The following is a 16,712-nucleotide window of genomic DNA, read 5'->3' as shown; positions in this document are numbered from 1 at the left end:
TGAGCAAGTGTGATGATAATCATTAGGATATTTTAGCGATCTGCCGTAGAAGATGTCCTACTTGCCACCCAGCCTTCATATGTGAGCTAAACAGCTAACTTGGTATGCACTTGGTATGCGTTTTTAGGTTATGGATGAGGAAGTGAAATTGTTCCAAACGTTGTATGCTGCTTTGCGATCTATTAACAGCAAGGGTTGCATGAAATAGACGCAATATTTTTTAATGATGCATTTGGCAATGTTCAATTAATTCGCACAAAAGCATTCACTGTGAAAGTTGATACATGTAGGCCCTTCATATATAGGCTATGCACTTCGTTCAATTTACCAAATCACTTATTGTTTTCTTGCTCAAACCGCGAGCAAAACCTGTCAAACCCAGACATGTATCTCAAAACACAGGAATGTCTATTCGCACGGGACTAGTATTATCAGAGGACTTTGGAGTTTGCCAAAAAACAATAGGTTATTCTGGTTAGTCAATGTCCAGATAAGACCTGAAGTTTAAGTGTATGCAATAATACTAGATAGCCTAAAATAATTAAATAAAACCTCAATGTAGCCTATATAAATTGCACAATAATTATACATTTATGGATTTATTAAGGTATCGTTTCTCTTTATTCAACCCTCCCGCCACCCACCCGCCTTTCAGCCACACAATATTTAATGACCCTTAAACCATCTGCGCCTATCAACTAGGGCTGAGCAGTTTTATGATATACCGGTATTGATGCACAGACCTTCTTGCGTTTTTACTTTACCTTCTATAACTGTATTTGAATGTTTGGTTTGTTGAATATGATATGCCATGTGTAACGCCCATTTTTATAGTTTACTCCGCTACTTGAGTCATCTCTCTCTGCTCTCTCTCTCTCTCTCTCTCCATGCCACTTTCCACACAGACATAGCCCCCCCCATCACTCAAGGGGCACATTTTGTTGTTCCTCGACCACAAGACACTTGCGTTCATTCTGCATGGTCAATGCAGCACATGCAACAATGTTGATGACAATGATGCTGTTTTCACTTTGCTTCTTAATATAAACTCACTAGAGTTCTATAATTACACTATTACTTTGTGTTTCTTACATCTGCAAACGGCTAGTTTCTTTTCTGAGCAAGTTGGGCCTAAATCGTGTTAGCCGCTAATGCTAATAGAGCAAACATAATTAGCTATACAGCTTGATAATACCGGTGATGGTGTAGACCTAAATCAGCATGTTGTTTGTGCAACAGTATCTTCTAAATCAAAAAGGAATATGCGATGCAAGAATATGTTAGCTACATGAAGTAGCTAAGAGAAAACATTCAATGTAGCCAAAGATTATAGGGTTCACTAGGAAAACGTATCAACACTTTGGTTCCTACCTTGTCACAATAACTCCTCCCTGGCATTTTCATTCGTTGTCATGTCAAACAACACTGTATTCAAGGTGCCCACTATTATATTCTAACTATAGAATTAGAATAATCATTCTATTTCCATGATTCCAACAGTTCATCCAAGGCTTTTGCTCTAAATCGCAACATTTTGTTAAAAATAAAGCCTTGATTGTTTGCCCATATCGTGCAGCCCTACGTGGCAGTGTGGAAATTCTCAAATGAGTGCAGGAAATACAGAAATATATGAAAATGCTGAAAATTATTTTTGGTTGAATTGAACAGTATAAAACAATCAGAATGGAGAAAGACCCATTGAAATTCCTTAGAATGTATGTGTTGCCACCCTAGGGTCACACACTACTCATAAAACAAATGTAGAACTTTTATTATTCAAAAACGTTAAATATTGTCATTCTGTCCAATTAATAAAAATATATACTGTGATATGATATTTTGGCCATATCGCTCAGCCCTAATACATGTATCAATCCATTAATTGTATGGAACAGACCATCATTTACCTTGTGGAGTTCCTCAGGGTTCTGTACTTGGTCCTTTTACTCTTTTTGAATATGTGCAAATAAATTAGTAAATAATGTGCTCGATTTGGATATATGTATTGTCCTGCCATTGAGATGTGTGTGTTGTGATTGCAGGAGTATGTATGGGATGCCTCTCACTACCTGGTCCACCAGGTGTTCAGCAGTCTGAAGGAGATGTTCACCGGCACTAGAGAGATCCAGGTACACGACACACATTACTAATATATCCATTTACCTGCTGCATATGCAGTCTCCACAGTTCACCCAGCGCGCAAAATGAGTGTGTGAACTTGTTAATAACGACTAATTGACTTTACTATTAGCGCAATAGCCGTGCTCGTTCATCATTTTCATCCCCTTTATAGTTCACATACATTTAGGACGACATTCACCAGCACCTGGTACGGTCTCATAAATTAAAACCATAGGAGTGAGAATGATCAGGTTATCTTAAGGACCCACCACCCACTGTTTCTATTAGCTCACCAGGGGGTGAGGGCAGACATGAAATATCCCCCCTTCGCCTCGCCCCTGCTCCTGGTTCATCTCTAAATGGGTCGGGTCCTGCTGGGTCTACACAGCAGTGGCTCAAAGAGAGAGCAGCAGTGGTTAAGTACATGATCAATCCCTCTCTCCTCTTCCCCTCCTCTCCTCTCTGCCTGGGTAAGGGAGGAGAAAGAGGAGCGAGGGAGAGAGAAAGTGGACCACAAGGAACACGGACAGTCTGATGAATGGGCAGTGGATGATGACCTCTGGGACGCTAATATGGCTTCCATTCCTAGAGAGTGAATCTGTGTGAGAGAGAGAGAGTGAACAGACTCAGCCAGCCCAGCACTGTAATGTGTCTAGTGTAGTGTTCTACTGTCTGCAAGCAACAACTGTCCATCTGTTTATACGAAAACGCTGTTGGCACTGGATAGAAGTAATCACGGAAGAAGCTGCATCTATGTTTAACCTGATCATACTTTCAAGCTGCTGAGTGAATGTAATGTCTATTTTCTAAAAGCTTCCTCAATTTCACAAACATCCTAATTTGAGCAGAACATAGTCCATATGTACTCACCAGTCAACAGTAGATGACAAAAGTGATTTGAATCCCCTAGCTCTGATGTGTATCTACAGTAGCTGGCAGCAGAGCAGTTGCATGCTGTGACCTGTGAGTGGTGTTTTAAGTGTCCTACTTAAGTTTCACTGAGTGACCACCTCTCCTCCCATTAGCTAACCCGTGGCGGGGCCCTCTGTTTCAGGACTGGCTGACGGAGAGCGCCAGGCTCATCGCTAAGTCAGGCAGCACGGTAGAGTGGGTGACACCCCTGGGCCTTCCCATCATCCAGCCTTACCACCGCAGCCGGACACAGATGGTAAGAGTAAACGTCACTTACTCTAGATACTTAAGATGTTGCTTAGTTGGAGCTCAGAGAAGCATAAAGAAATAAGTATATATTGAACATCTTACACCCAAGCGGTGATCCTTCCTTTGTGTCCTACTACACTTGTGTTTACAGTAAAGGCACCCTGTGCTGCTGCACTGTTATACAAGCTCATACATGTCAACTTTGCCCTTTTTAAAAGAAAATATGTGCGTATTTATACAATATACAGTACCAGTCAAAGTTTGGACACCTACTCATTGTGTCAAGTTGTCTGGATGTCCTTTGGGTGGTGGACCATTCTTGATACACACGGGAAACTGTTGAGCGTAAAAAAAACAGCAGCGCTGCAGTTCTTGACACAAACCGGTGCGCATGGTAGCTACTACCATACCCCGTTCAAAGACACTTAAATTGTTGTCTTGCCCATTCACCCTCTGAATACACAATTCATGTCTCAATTGTCTCCAGGCTTAAAAATCCTTCTTTAACCTGTCTCCTCCCCTTCATCTACACTGATCGAAGTGCATTTATTAAGTGACATCAATAAGGGGTCATAGATTTCAACTGGTCAGTATATGTCATAGAAAGAGCATGTGTTCTTAATATTTTGTGCACTCAGTCTGTGTTCTGTAGACTAACCAATCTGGCTGTGTTCACCATTAATGCCAGTCACATGTTATCTGGAGAGGTCATGAAAATAACAAGCAGACTAGGGTCCCTTGTAAGGTCCCTTTTCCCCCCTAATTGGGACAGTGTCTCTCTGTGAGCTTGTTGTTTGGCTATAGTGGTGTGTCGTGAGCTGGTAGAAGGGCCTAAAAGCAGTAGCCAATTACAGGGCTCTCTTCACCTCACCTGACCTCTGCTGACCTCACTGACAGACAGGGGGCGGCGGCCTCTGAAAGGTCTCGTGCTGCCTCGTGGTCTTGTGAAACAATAAGCCAGCTGCAGCAGTGGCTTTGTATGCTCCCTCTCTTCCTCCTCCTCCACCCCCTTTCCTTCCCCCTCTTTCTCTTCTGTCTATTCTCCCCTTCTCTCTCATCTGCCTCTCTGCCTGCCAGGCAGTATTAAGAGCCAGAGCCCGAGCTCAGAGGTGGTTGTGTTGTGTGGAAGTTTAGGCAGAGCTGCTTCTTCTCACTTCTGCTGAAAGCATCTGGCTGCACATCTGTCTCACTGGCACCGAGGTCTCTGTAGCATTTAATGGCACTGAGCTGGCCAATATACAATATACAATATACATCCTGTGGTCAACACTGGCACTGGTTCCACCAACCCAAGCCTCTGGAGAAGGGTGTAGCATTAGGGCACCTGAAATTGAGAGATGCTTAATGTTGGCTATGTATGCATGTGTGTCTTTGTTCTTTTGCCACATGTTTTACATTTCAAATGTCATTCAAATCCAAGGAAATGTGTAACCGCCATTTTGTCTTTGTGCCTGACACCGCCTTGTGGTTGAACAGGAGGGTGTGGCAGGGCTTCCCTGTTCCCAACACATGAACCAGGTAATGGGCAGAGGGCACACTGACTCTACTGTTGCAACAGCTCGGCTCATCATCACTGCAATGCAGAGAGTGCTGTGACTTCTCTACCCTTGCTTGTCCTCTACTCTCTCCTCTCGTCCTCCAGAGTAGAGTGCACCACCACCACCAGGCCTCTGTCTGTCCTTCAGGACTGTGCTGTCAGTCGGTCAGACAGCAGTGATGTCAGATGGCACCCTAATAGTCTGAGTTAATCTGACGGCTAGTATTCTGCTGCCCACCGGGACAGAGGTACTGCTGCTTCTGTGACCCTCCCTCCCCAATCTTCTCTGAGAGAGTTACTCTAATAACATTGCCCCAATTTTGGACTTAATTTTCCAGTGTTAAATGCAGGGAGTTAGTATGAATTTAGGAGGGTTCACAGAGAGGGTGTGGGGGTTAAAGTTGTATTGCAATAAACTGTTATGTTTTGATTTGGTTAATATTCTCCCTATTACTCTACTACCTGGCATTTCCTCAGGAAGTCTGGACTCGGGAGCTGGATATTATCACATTTTATTGGACTTTTACGGCATTTCTTGATGAAGGTCTTCATAAATCAGGGGTCTGTGTCTATTCTTCTCCTCTTGAATTCTTCTCCACTTAATCGTTGTTAATCACACACCCGGCCGTGCTGCCATGCCATCTCACATGTTACCTGGCCCTGGAGAAAACACACAACACAATCTCAATGGATGAAGAATCACTAGACTACTACACTATACACTTAACTGCTCTGCCCTACCAAGCAAAAGAGCAGGAGTTGCTTCAACGTTTTTCTTATTGTCCAGCAAAATACATTGTAGGCAGATCATTGGAGATGTTGTTTTACTGCGAGGTTATTTTTTATTCATATTTACCCTGACCTCTGACATGACCTTTGACCGTAGCCGGCAGTTACTGCCTTCTTGCTTGGTACACCCACTGGAATACGTTTCCATGACAAATATTTTTTTTTAACACAAACTTGTGTTATTATATTTATTTGGATGTGGCTGTCAATGTCATATAATTTGATACTTCTATCAGCAAAGAACAATAGATAATACCAAGGTAAACAAACCATAGACACTGCAGCCCAAAGCTCAGTAAAACCAAGGTAAAAAGCTGACTTGAGTGATGGCAGTTACAGTGAAACCAAGGAAAACGGCAGTAACTTTTTTCAGTTACTGCAAACATGACCCCCCCCCCCCCCCCCCCCCCCCCATTTTCTCCATAACACAACACAATGGAGGCAGGATATTTGTCCACATGATGAAGCATGTATTTAATGTATAAAAAATGTCAACAATTGTTTTACCAAATGTGCAGTTATTGCTCTTTTGAATCACTAGTCTACTACACTATACACTGAACCTCTGCACTCTCATTGTAACTAAAGTCCAAGATATATTTTGTATAATTCTACTAGAAAAAACATAGGCCTATTTTAATTTCCATTACAATAAAATATTAGTGTAATCAATTTGATCAACTTTATTTGTAGATTAAATTAGTAATAGAGTTAGAGTAATTCCTAAAGTCCAAATACAACTTCTTTTGACGAAGTAGAAACGAAAAAGATGATGATGATAATAATAATCAAATCAAATGTTATTAGTCACATGCGCCAAATACAGTGAAATGTTTACTTAAGAGCCCCTAACCAACAATACAGTTTAAAAATAATGCGGATAAGAGATAAAAGTAACAAGTAATTAAAGAGCAACGGTAAAATAACAATAGCGAGACTATATACAGGGGGGTACTAAAACAGAGTCGATGTGCGGGGGCACCGGTTCGTTGAGGTAGTATGTGCATGTAGGTAGAGTTATTAAAGTGAATATGCATAGATGACAACAGAGAGTAGCAGTGGTGTAAAGAGGGGGGGGCACTGCAAATAGTCTGGGTAGCCATTTGACTAGATGTTCAGGAGTCTTATGGCTTAGGGGTAGAAGCTGTTTAGAAGCCTCTTGGACCTAGACTCGATGCTCCGGTACCACTTGCCGTGGGGTAGCAGAGAGAACAGTCTATGACTAGGGTGGCTGGAGTCTTTGACAATGTTTAGGGCCTTCCTCTGACACCTCCTGGTATAGAGGTCCTGGATGGCAGGAAGCTTGGTCCCAGTGATGTACTTGGCCATTCGCACTACCCTCTATAGTGACTTACGGTCGGAGGCCGAGCAGTTGCCATACCAGGCAGTAATGCAACCAGTCAGAATGCTCTCAATGGTGCAGCTGTAGAACCTTTTGAAGATCTGAGGACCCATGCCAAATCTTTTCAGTCTCCTGAGGGGGAATAGGTTTTGTCGTGCCCTCTTCATGACTGTCTTGGTGTGCTTGGACCATGTTAGTTTGTTGGTGATGTGGACCCCAAGAAACTTGAAGCTCTCAACCTGCTCCACTGCAGCCCCGTCGATGAGAATGGGGGCGTGCTCGGTCCTCTTTTTTCTGTCATCCACAATCATCTCCTTTGTTTTGATCATGTTGAGGGAGAGGTTGTTGTCCTGGAACCACACGGCCAGGTCTCTGACCTCCTCCCTATAGGCTGTCTCGTCGTTGTCGGTGATCAGGCCTACCACTGTTGTCATCTGTGAATTTAATGATGGTGTTGGAGTCGTACCTGGCCGTGCAGTCATGAGTGAACAGGGAGTACAGGAGGGGACTGAGCACGCACCCCTGAGGGGCCCCTGTGTTGAGGATCAGCGTGGCGGATGTGTTGTTACCTACCCTTACCACCTGGGGGCGGCCCAGTCAGGAAGTCCAGGATCCAGTTGCATAGGGAGGTGTTTAGTCCCAGGGTCCTTAGCTTATTGATGAGCTTTGAGGACACTATGGTGTTGAACGCTGAGCTGTAGTTAATGAATAGCATTCTCACATAGGTGTTAATTTTGTCCAGGTGGGAAAGGGCAGTGTGGAGTGCAATAGAGATTGCATCATCTGTGGATCTGTTGGTGTGGTATGCAAATTGGAGTGGGTCTAGGGTTTCTGGGATAATGGTGTATGTGAGCCGTGACCAGCCTTTCAAAGCACTTCATGGCTACAGATGTGAGTGCAACGGGTCGGTAGTCGTTTAGGCAGGTTACCTTAGTGTTCTTAGGCACAGGGATTATGGTGGTCTGTTTAAAACATGTTTGTATTAGAGACTCGGACAGGGAGAGGTTTAAAATGTCAGTGAAGACACTTGCCAGTTGGTCAACGCATGCTCGCTCTGTACTCCTGGTAATCCGTCTGGTCCTGCGGCCTAGTGAATTTTGACCTGTTTAAAGGTCTTACTCACGTCGGCTGTGGAGAGCGTGATCACACAGTCTTCCGGAACAGCTAGTGCTCTCATGCATGTTTCAGTGTTATTTGCCTCGAAGCGAGCATGGAAGTAGTTTAGCTCATCTGGTAGGCTTGCGTCACTGGGCAGCTCAATAATATAACCAGCCAGGTGCACAGGTGAAATTATTTGCTGTATTCCTAAGCAAAAACACCCGTTCATGACCAGTTGTAAAATATTTATTGCATAAAGAAATATTAGTGGAAATACATTTCATTTGTAAAGTATTCAGACCCTTTGACCTTTTCCACATTTTATTATGTTACAGCCTTATTTTAAAATAGATTTTTTAATTATCCTCTGTAGCTCTATCAGGTTGGATGGGGAGTGTCGCTGCAAAGCTTTTTTCAGGTCTCTCTGGAGATGTTTGATTGGGCTCAAGTCCAGGCTCTGGCTGGACCACTCAAGGACATTCAGAGACTTGTTCCAAAGCCACTCCTGCGTTGTCTTGGCTGTGTGCTTAGGGTTGTTGTCCTGTTGGAAGGTGAACCTTCCCCCAGTCTGAGGTCCTGAGCGCTCTGGAACAGGTTTTCATCAAGGATCTCTCTGTACTTTTCTTTGTTCATCTTTCCCTCGATCCTGACTAGTCTCCCAGTCCCTGCCACTGAAAAACATCACCACAGCATGACGCTGCCACCATCATGCTTCACCGTAGGGATGGTGCCAGGTTTTCTCCTGACGTGACACTTGGCATTCAGGCCAAATAGTTCAATCTTGTTTTCATCAGACCAGTGAATCTTTTTTCTTATGGTTTGAGAGTCCTTTAGGTGCCGTTTAGCAAACTCCAAGCTGGCTGTCATGTGCCTTTTTACTGAGGAGTGGCTTCCGTCTGGACACTCTACCATAAAGGCCTGATTGGTGGAGTGCTGCAGAGATGGATGTCCTTCTGGAAGGTTCTCCCATCTCCACAGAGGAACTCTAGAGTTCTGTCAGAGTGACCATTGGGTTCTTAGTCACCTCTCTGACCAAGGCCCTTTTCCCCCAATTGCTCAGTTTGGCCGGGCGGCCAGCTCTAGGAAGAGTCTAGGTTGTTCCAAACTTCTTCCATTTAAGAATGATGGAGGTCACTGTGTTCTTGGGGACCTTCAATCCTGCAGACATTTTTTGGTACCCTTCCCCAGATCTGTGCCTCAACACATTCCTGTCTGAACTCTATGGACAATTCCTTCGACCTCATGGCTTGGTTTTTGCTCTGACATCCACTGTCAACTGTGGGACCTTATACAGACAGGTGTATGCCTTTCCAAATCATGTCCTATCAATTGAATTTACCACAGGTGGGCTCCAATCAAGTTGTAGAAACATCTCAAGGAGGATGAATGGAAACAGGATGCACCTGAGCTCAATTTCTAATCTCATAGCATCGGATCTGAATACTTATGTTACTAAGGTATTTCTAAAAATAAATCTAAAAACCTGTTTCGCTTTGTCATTATGGGGTATTGTTTGTAGATTGACAAGAAATAAAATATATTTATTCCAAAATGTGGAAAAGTGAAGGGGTCTGAATACTTCCCGAGTGCATTGTATACTATCGTCACGTCTATCATTGACACATTTTTTGCACCACTACAAATAGAAATAAATAAATAATGTGGTTGAACGCTACCCTGTTTTGCCTCTACCTAACTGGGTATGAAGGCCCCGGCCCTTACAATTGGATTGTCTTTGAGCTAGCTGTTTGTCCTTTGCACCCTATTGCCAAGCATGGGGCTGGGAGGGCTAAATTAAATATTGTCTTCCCTTGTCAATAACTCCTCCATTCCATCTACCCCCCACAGCCTACTTTGCCCAGTCAGGTTTACATGTTATACATTGCCAGAATTTCAGAGTGGATTTAGAGTGTCGTGCTCCTTCACCTTTACTGACCATTGATGGGCTAGTTATATACTGAGAGCAGTGCTGCTGCTCCCTCTCTTTAGCACTTGCGCTCTCTCTGGATTTGCTCAGTAGGGGTTCCAGTTTCCTGTTTGAAAATGTCACGGTGCCTGGCCAGATTCATGCAGAACCAGCCTGGATTCCATTAATAATCTTAAAGACAGGACACCGCCTCAGATCCGCACCACCACAGTCCTCTTATAGCCAGGACACCACAGCACAGATTTACTGCAGCGCCTCTACTACTGGAGTATAAGGCTACAGACAGTAGCTCTGGAGTTCATGTTAAGGTCCATTTCCTTCGATTTTCATGGATAAAGGACTGCCAGAGATTGTAATTGATGTGCCAATTCTTAAGTAGAAGCGATGTGCTTTCTTGGATATATTGTAGTACAGTCAGTGTATTTGAGTGTGCATTGAATGCAAGGTTTGGGATTGAAAAGCTTTTAAGTGCAGTACCTGAAATGGAAAAGCTTCTAGGATTTGCAATTGCATTTGTAAGTCTATGGCTTCATTATAATAGTACAGTGTATTGATGTGGACCGTCTCTGCCCAACCTGGGTTCAGCTAAATGTGCTCTTCCCCAACAATCTGTGTGTGTGGTGTGTGCGCATTTGTATGGCATGTTCTACCCAAAGATTTGTAAAGATGACTGATAGGGGGCGCTGTGTTGAAGCCACCGGGCCTCCATCTTGGTACTCCCCCACCATTGTAAAAAATATTTTGGAAGCTATATAAATGCATTTATTGTCTACATTCGTTTTTGCCTATTTTATTACTTTACAGACACCTTTAATGCATTCTTTGACATTATATTATGTGAGCTAAACATAAACATTTAAAATGAAGAAATATATACAAACATTTTCCTTAAAGGGCAACTCCACCACTTTTCTTCCTCATTTTCATTCTCTCCATCACAATACCAGTGTCAGCATATGTGAAAACGTCGCATTTCTACGTTTTGTAGAAACATTTTTAAAGTTAAACATTTCTACCTGTTGACATCAAACATGTAACACAGTGATTTTTTTCAAACACTATGAGATTCACAGTGATGTGGGGAGCAAGGAAATACTCTCACTTGGGCTAGAACCTTGTTGCATGTTTTGAAAATCATTGTTCTTTACTTTTAATCCTATCCTGTGATGTCACAAAGATGCATTTTTTTAGGACTTTTCTTCTTTATGTTTTTAACCACAGATCATAGAAATGCTGGAGATTATGAATATGAAGTTGAAAACTGGCGAATTTGCCCTTTAACCCCCTAGAGTCAATGTCCACGCACCTGCGGAAATCCAATTAGCATAATAATAATAAAAAATCCCCATTAAAAAATTTGAAATATAAGCTAGAGAGATGTTTTTTTGCATTGGATGCGTCTCAATCCACCAATGGTGCACTTCCGCATCTGCGGTGAAACGTGACAGAGCTAGAGGGGTGTTTGTCAGACCATGAGACATCCCGAAAAATCTGTCTTTTCACAAAATCATCTGTAGCTCCGAACGGTTTGGCCTATAATCTATTATTTCTTCTATGGAAAGATGTGACACTCACGAACGCTATGGTGTTCTCCGTTTTGCTCTAAGACGCCCACAGGCCTCAAGACTCGTCTGAAGGTCCCCCAGTACCTGTGGGGAAAAATGTATGGAAATACAGTACCAGTCAATAGTTTGAACACACCTAATCATTCAAGGGTTTTTCTTTATTTTTACTATTTTCTACATTGTAGAATAATAGTGAAGACATCAAAACTATGAAATAACACATATGGAATCATGTAGTAACCAAAAAAGTGTTTTAACAAATGTAAATATATTTTAGATTCTTCAAAGTAACCACCCTTTGCCTTGATGATAGCTGTGCACACTCTTGGCATTCTCTCAACCAGCTTCATGAGGTAGTCACCTGGAATGCTTTTCCAACAGTCTTGAAGGAGTCCCCACATATGCTTAGAACTTGTTGGCTGCTTTTCCTTCACTCTGTGGTCAAACTCATCCCAAACCATCTCAATTGGGTTGAGGTTGAATGATTGTGGAGGCCGTGTCATCTGATGCAGCACTCCATCACTCTCTTACACAGCCTGGATGTGTGTTTTGGGTCATTGTCCTTTTGAAAAACAAATGATAGTCCCACTAAGCGCAAACCAGATGGGAAGGCATATCGCTGCAGAATGCTGTGGTAGTCATGTTGGTTAAGTGTGCTTTAAATTCTAAATAAATCTCCAATCGTGTCACCAGCAAAGCACCCCCACACCATCACACCTCCTCATGATGGGAACCACACATGCGGAGATCATCCATTCAGCTATTCTGCATCTCACAAAGACATGGCTGTTGGAACCAAAAATCGGACATTTGGACTCATCAGACCAAAGGACAGATTTCCACCGATCTAATGTCCATTGCTCATGGTTCTTGGCCCAAGCAAGTCTCTTCTTATTATTGGTGTCCTTTACTAGTGGTTTCTTTGCAGCAATTCGACCATGAAGGCCTGATTCACGCAGTCTTCTCTGAATAGTTGATGTGTCTGTTACTTGAACTCTGTGAAGCAATCTGAGGTGCTGCAATCTGAGGTGCAGTTAATTGCCGATTTCTGAGGCTGATGAACTTATCCTCTGCATGAACTTATCCTCTAATGAACTTATCCTCTGCAGCAGAGGTGACTCTGTTTTCCTTTCCTGTGGCAGTCCTCATGAGAGCCAGTTTCATCATAGCGCTTGATAGTTTTTGCGACTGCACTTGAAGAAACGTTAAAAGTTCTTGACATTTTCCAGATTGACTGACCTTCATGTGTTAAAGTAATGATGGACTGTCATTTCTCTTTGCTTATTTGAGCTGTTCTTGCCATAATATGGACTTGGTATTTTACCAAATAGGGCTATCTTCTGTATACCACCCAGAAAATGTATACCACATCTTCTGTATACCACCCCCACCTGGTCACAACACAACTGATTAGCTCAAATGCATTAAGAAGGAAAGAAATTCCACAAATTAACTTTTCATTAATTTAGCTGCTGTTAATTGAGATGCATTCCGATGCTGGTTGAGAGAATACCAAGAAAGTTCAAAGCTGCCATCTAGGCTAAGGGTGGCTACTTTGAAGAATCTCAAATATAAAATATATTTTGATTTAATACTTTTTTGGTTACTACATGATTCCATATGTATTATATCATAGTTTTGATGTCTTCACTATTATTGTTGATACTTAAAGGGGTCTTTAAAATTCAAAATCAAATAGCAAAATGATCCTTGGTATTCCATATAGCTTAGTAGAACCCCCCCCCCTCCCCCGTTTTAGACAGAGCTTAGACTGTAATGGGTTAAAGTATTATTTTTTTTAGATTACTGATGTTACTGTCCCCATTATAACCAAAAAATGGTGTGTGTATGTAGTTGTGTGGATCTGTTTGTGTGTGTGAAGCGGTGCTGCTTACGTGTCTGGCATTCAGCACTAACGGAGCGCAGACAGACATCCTAAGCAGGTCTGTCAGCTAGCCCAGCGTGCTCTGGTAGTGTGGCATCAAGCAGCGGTGATGCGCTGGGCTAGCAGCACCTCATCAGCAGGTGCTGGGGAGCGGAGGTGACAGATGGCAGGCCTCTGGAGGGCTCTCTCTCTCTCTCTCTCTGTAGACATGATTTGTTTCTGTAGTGTGAATCATATATTTAGCTGCCGATGCGAATGTGTGTATCATAGTCTGCTTTGTAAGTAATAACATCCTCAAACATACACCCACACACACCACCAAGACGAATGTAACTCACCCCTACACTATTATTCCAACACTTCATGTTATTTACACTACATAATTCCATTCCCTCTCCATCTACTTGCGCATCATGGGGCCAACAGAAATTAAACACTAACTTCTACAAAGGTCACCTTTTCTCCCTAATTTTCCACCATACTTGATTCAATCTTTTTTTCCTTTCATAAATGGACTCTGTGGAGCATTAATTAGAGTAGACGATATGGGAGAAGATGAAGTACCCGGAACAACCAGTACACAAATAAGCAGGAAGAGAAGAGAGAGAAGCGTCCCATAATCAGTCAGTGGCGGAGGGAGGGAAGGTGGCCCAGTGATGATAGGTTGGAGGAAATGACAGTAGCAAAACTGCGAGCAGCGTGGACATGCATCAATATGGCTGCCTAACAGGATTGTAGGCAACTAATCAGATTAGGGGTCACTTTTGCCTGGGCGAAGATTTTTCTCCTTTCCACCCTCGCTGGCTGAGTTACGTATCAAGTGAAACCGGAGAAGTGGATTTCACCGGGGAGAGGACTGGTGGATTGGGAGGAGTGGTGGATTATGGGGTTACTCCATGCTTTTATTACCCAGAGAGACAGACAGTGGATCTATGTTGAGTTGAAACCCTTGCGTATCCTCAACTAACCTTGCTGGTGGAAACCCACAGGATTGGGGGTCCCACTGTTAAAAACACTTTGTTTGAGTTTAAAAGACAACTCTCCAGTGTTTCTACACACTATTTTGCCTGCTGTGTGTAGGCCTACTTAAGATTTCCTTTCCAGTCCTAACCCCTTGTCTTGATGAAACATGCTAGCTGCTGTAGTCAAGATGAGTATGCTAGTGGAATATGCACTGTACCATACACAGAATCAGAATGAGTTATTCTAATTCCATGATACCGCACTTCTCCAAATGTCGACTTGTCCTCTCCCTCACTCCCCGAGTACCAAAGCCAGCAACTCCCCCGCGGTTGTGGGGTGAACTAATAAATGCTGCTGGAGTTTCAAGGACACCCTGGAGGTAAGATGGAGGGAGGGAGAAAGAGAGAAGGGAGGGATGGAGAGGAGGAGGAGAGGAAAAGGTCAGTGGGAATTTGGTAGGTCTCTCCAGGCGGGAGGTGAATAATTGTGTTGTATCTCATCTGTGGACTGTCTGACCATAGTGATCAATAAGGTGAGTGAGTGACAGCTGGGGTGAGCGAGGTAGAGAGTTGGAGTGAGATAGAGGGGCCAGGAAGGCTCAGGTTAGGCGTAGAGTGGTTGGCTCATTGGGCTGGAGGCAGGGCTGGGCTAGACATGGACTGATGATGGTTGTGGTAGGAAGTGCCACAACAAAGTCGTAATGTGATGAATGGGAATCCTCCCACTTCTGGCACAATGTTGCTTCTTCATTGATACTTATGACTGTTTTATCTAGTGCTGTCTGATAGAGTAACTCTCAGGTGAGTTGGGACTATTCTCCATGGAGAGAATGTTGCACTGTATCAAGGGCAAATTCATCATAAGCTAAGGATTGGGCTAGGCTGGTAAAACTGGTGCAGATATAATGATGTGGGTATAGTGTACAAATCAAGACATAAATTAAAATCTCTCTCTTCAAAGATACATTGCAGATCCATTCCTAGGGAAAATTACAATGATCAAGATTTTAAAGGTAGACTCAGCGATCTGACATGTATGCAGAAAGTGAACAGCATGAAGCTCAACTTCTCTGCTGTTTTGGTCCCGTGGCTCCCACACTGTATGAGTGTGAAGCGAACCGTGCTCATGCGCAGATACTGGGCGACATCTTACGAGTTCCAACCCAACTTTGTTATTTAGTGACTTTTATCGTGTTTATCTTAATTTTTTGTACAGAAAGTTCATACTATCATCACATAATGACCACCAAGCACTTCTGGACATCAGATCGACAGCTGTTCCACTGTTCCACGACTCAGCTACTCCACTGTTCACCCTATTCCTTTGTTTCATAAGCTACCAAAACGCCGCCGGCGAGATGGAATCCTGGTCAAATTGAGGCAAAGAGAACTGAACGGCACTCCTCTCCGTTCTATTGGCAAAGGTTCAGTCACTCAAGAATAGCTTTGTTCGAGAGTCTCCTATCAGAGAGACTTGAAAAGCTGCAATATTATGTGTGGCAGGGCTTGCACACGATAACGGATTACAAAGGGAAACCAAGCCGTGAGTTACCCACCGACGCAGAACTCTCAAACGAGCTAAATATCACACTGTGCCTTGCGTGAAAGCCCATGTTTTTCCGGATGACTGTGATCTCACTGTCTGTGGCCGATGTGAGCAAACCTTACCGGAGCATCATCTCTCGTACCAACAGGCTCTGAGACTGCTTCTTCCCACAAGCCTGCTAAATAGCCAGACTGCTAAATAGTTTGGCTACCATTAACTGACTATCTGCACTGACTCTATCTTGCACATATCCTACGCACATTCACTAGACTATATAGACAGTGCATTCGGAAAGTATTCAGACCCCTTGACTTTTTCCACATTTTCTTACGTTAAAGCCTTATTCTAAAATATATATATTTTTTAATCTACACACAATACCCCACAATGACAAAGCAAAAACAAAAAAGTTTTTAGACATTTTTTAAAATGTTTTGCAAAGAAAAAACTAAATTACATTTACATAAGTATTCAGAACCTTTACATAGTACTTTGTTGAGGTACTTTTGGCAGCGATTACAGCCTCAAGTCTTCTTGGGTATGACGCTAAAAGCTTGGCACACCTTATTTGGAGAGTTTCTCCCATTCTCTGCAGATACTCTCAATCTCTGTCAGGTTGGATGTGGAGCGTCACAGCACTGTTATTTTCAGGTCTCTCCACAGATGTTCAATCGGGTTCAAGTCCGGGTTCAAGTCCGGGAGAGACTTGTCCCCAAAGCCACTCCTGCGTTGTCTTGGCTGTATGCTTAGGGTCGTTGTCCTGTTGGAAGGTGAACCTT

General features: G+C 43.1%; 1 protein-coding gene across 1 annotated transcript in view; it reads left to right on the top strand.

Annotated features, from left to right (window-relative positions):
- The window catches only part of LOC120054763 (DNA-directed RNA polymerase, mitochondrial-like), a 93,931-nt gene that overhangs the window by 54,142 nt on the left and 23,077 nt on the right, over positions 1 to 16,712 (top strand). Inside the window, exons 14-15 of the mRNA XM_039002347.1 lie at positions 2,043 to 2,129; positions 3,176 to 3,289. Coding sequence (XP_038858275.1) covers positions 2,043 to 2,129; positions 3,176 to 3,289 — 201 coding nt within the window. The remainder of the gene's footprint in view (positions 1 to 2,042; positions 2,130 to 3,175; positions 3,290 to 16,712) is intronic.

This window comes from Salvelinus namaycush, chromosome 10, assembly GCF_016432855.1.
Source record: "Salvelinus namaycush isolate Seneca chromosome 10, SaNama_1.0, whole genome shotgun sequence".
NCBI classification, from domain to species: Eukaryota; Metazoa; Chordata; class Actinopteri; order Salmoniformes; family Salmonidae; genus Salvelinus; species Salvelinus namaycush.
Note: the sequence above shows the minus strand (reverse complement) of the source record. Positions and strands in the feature narration are given on the sequence as shown.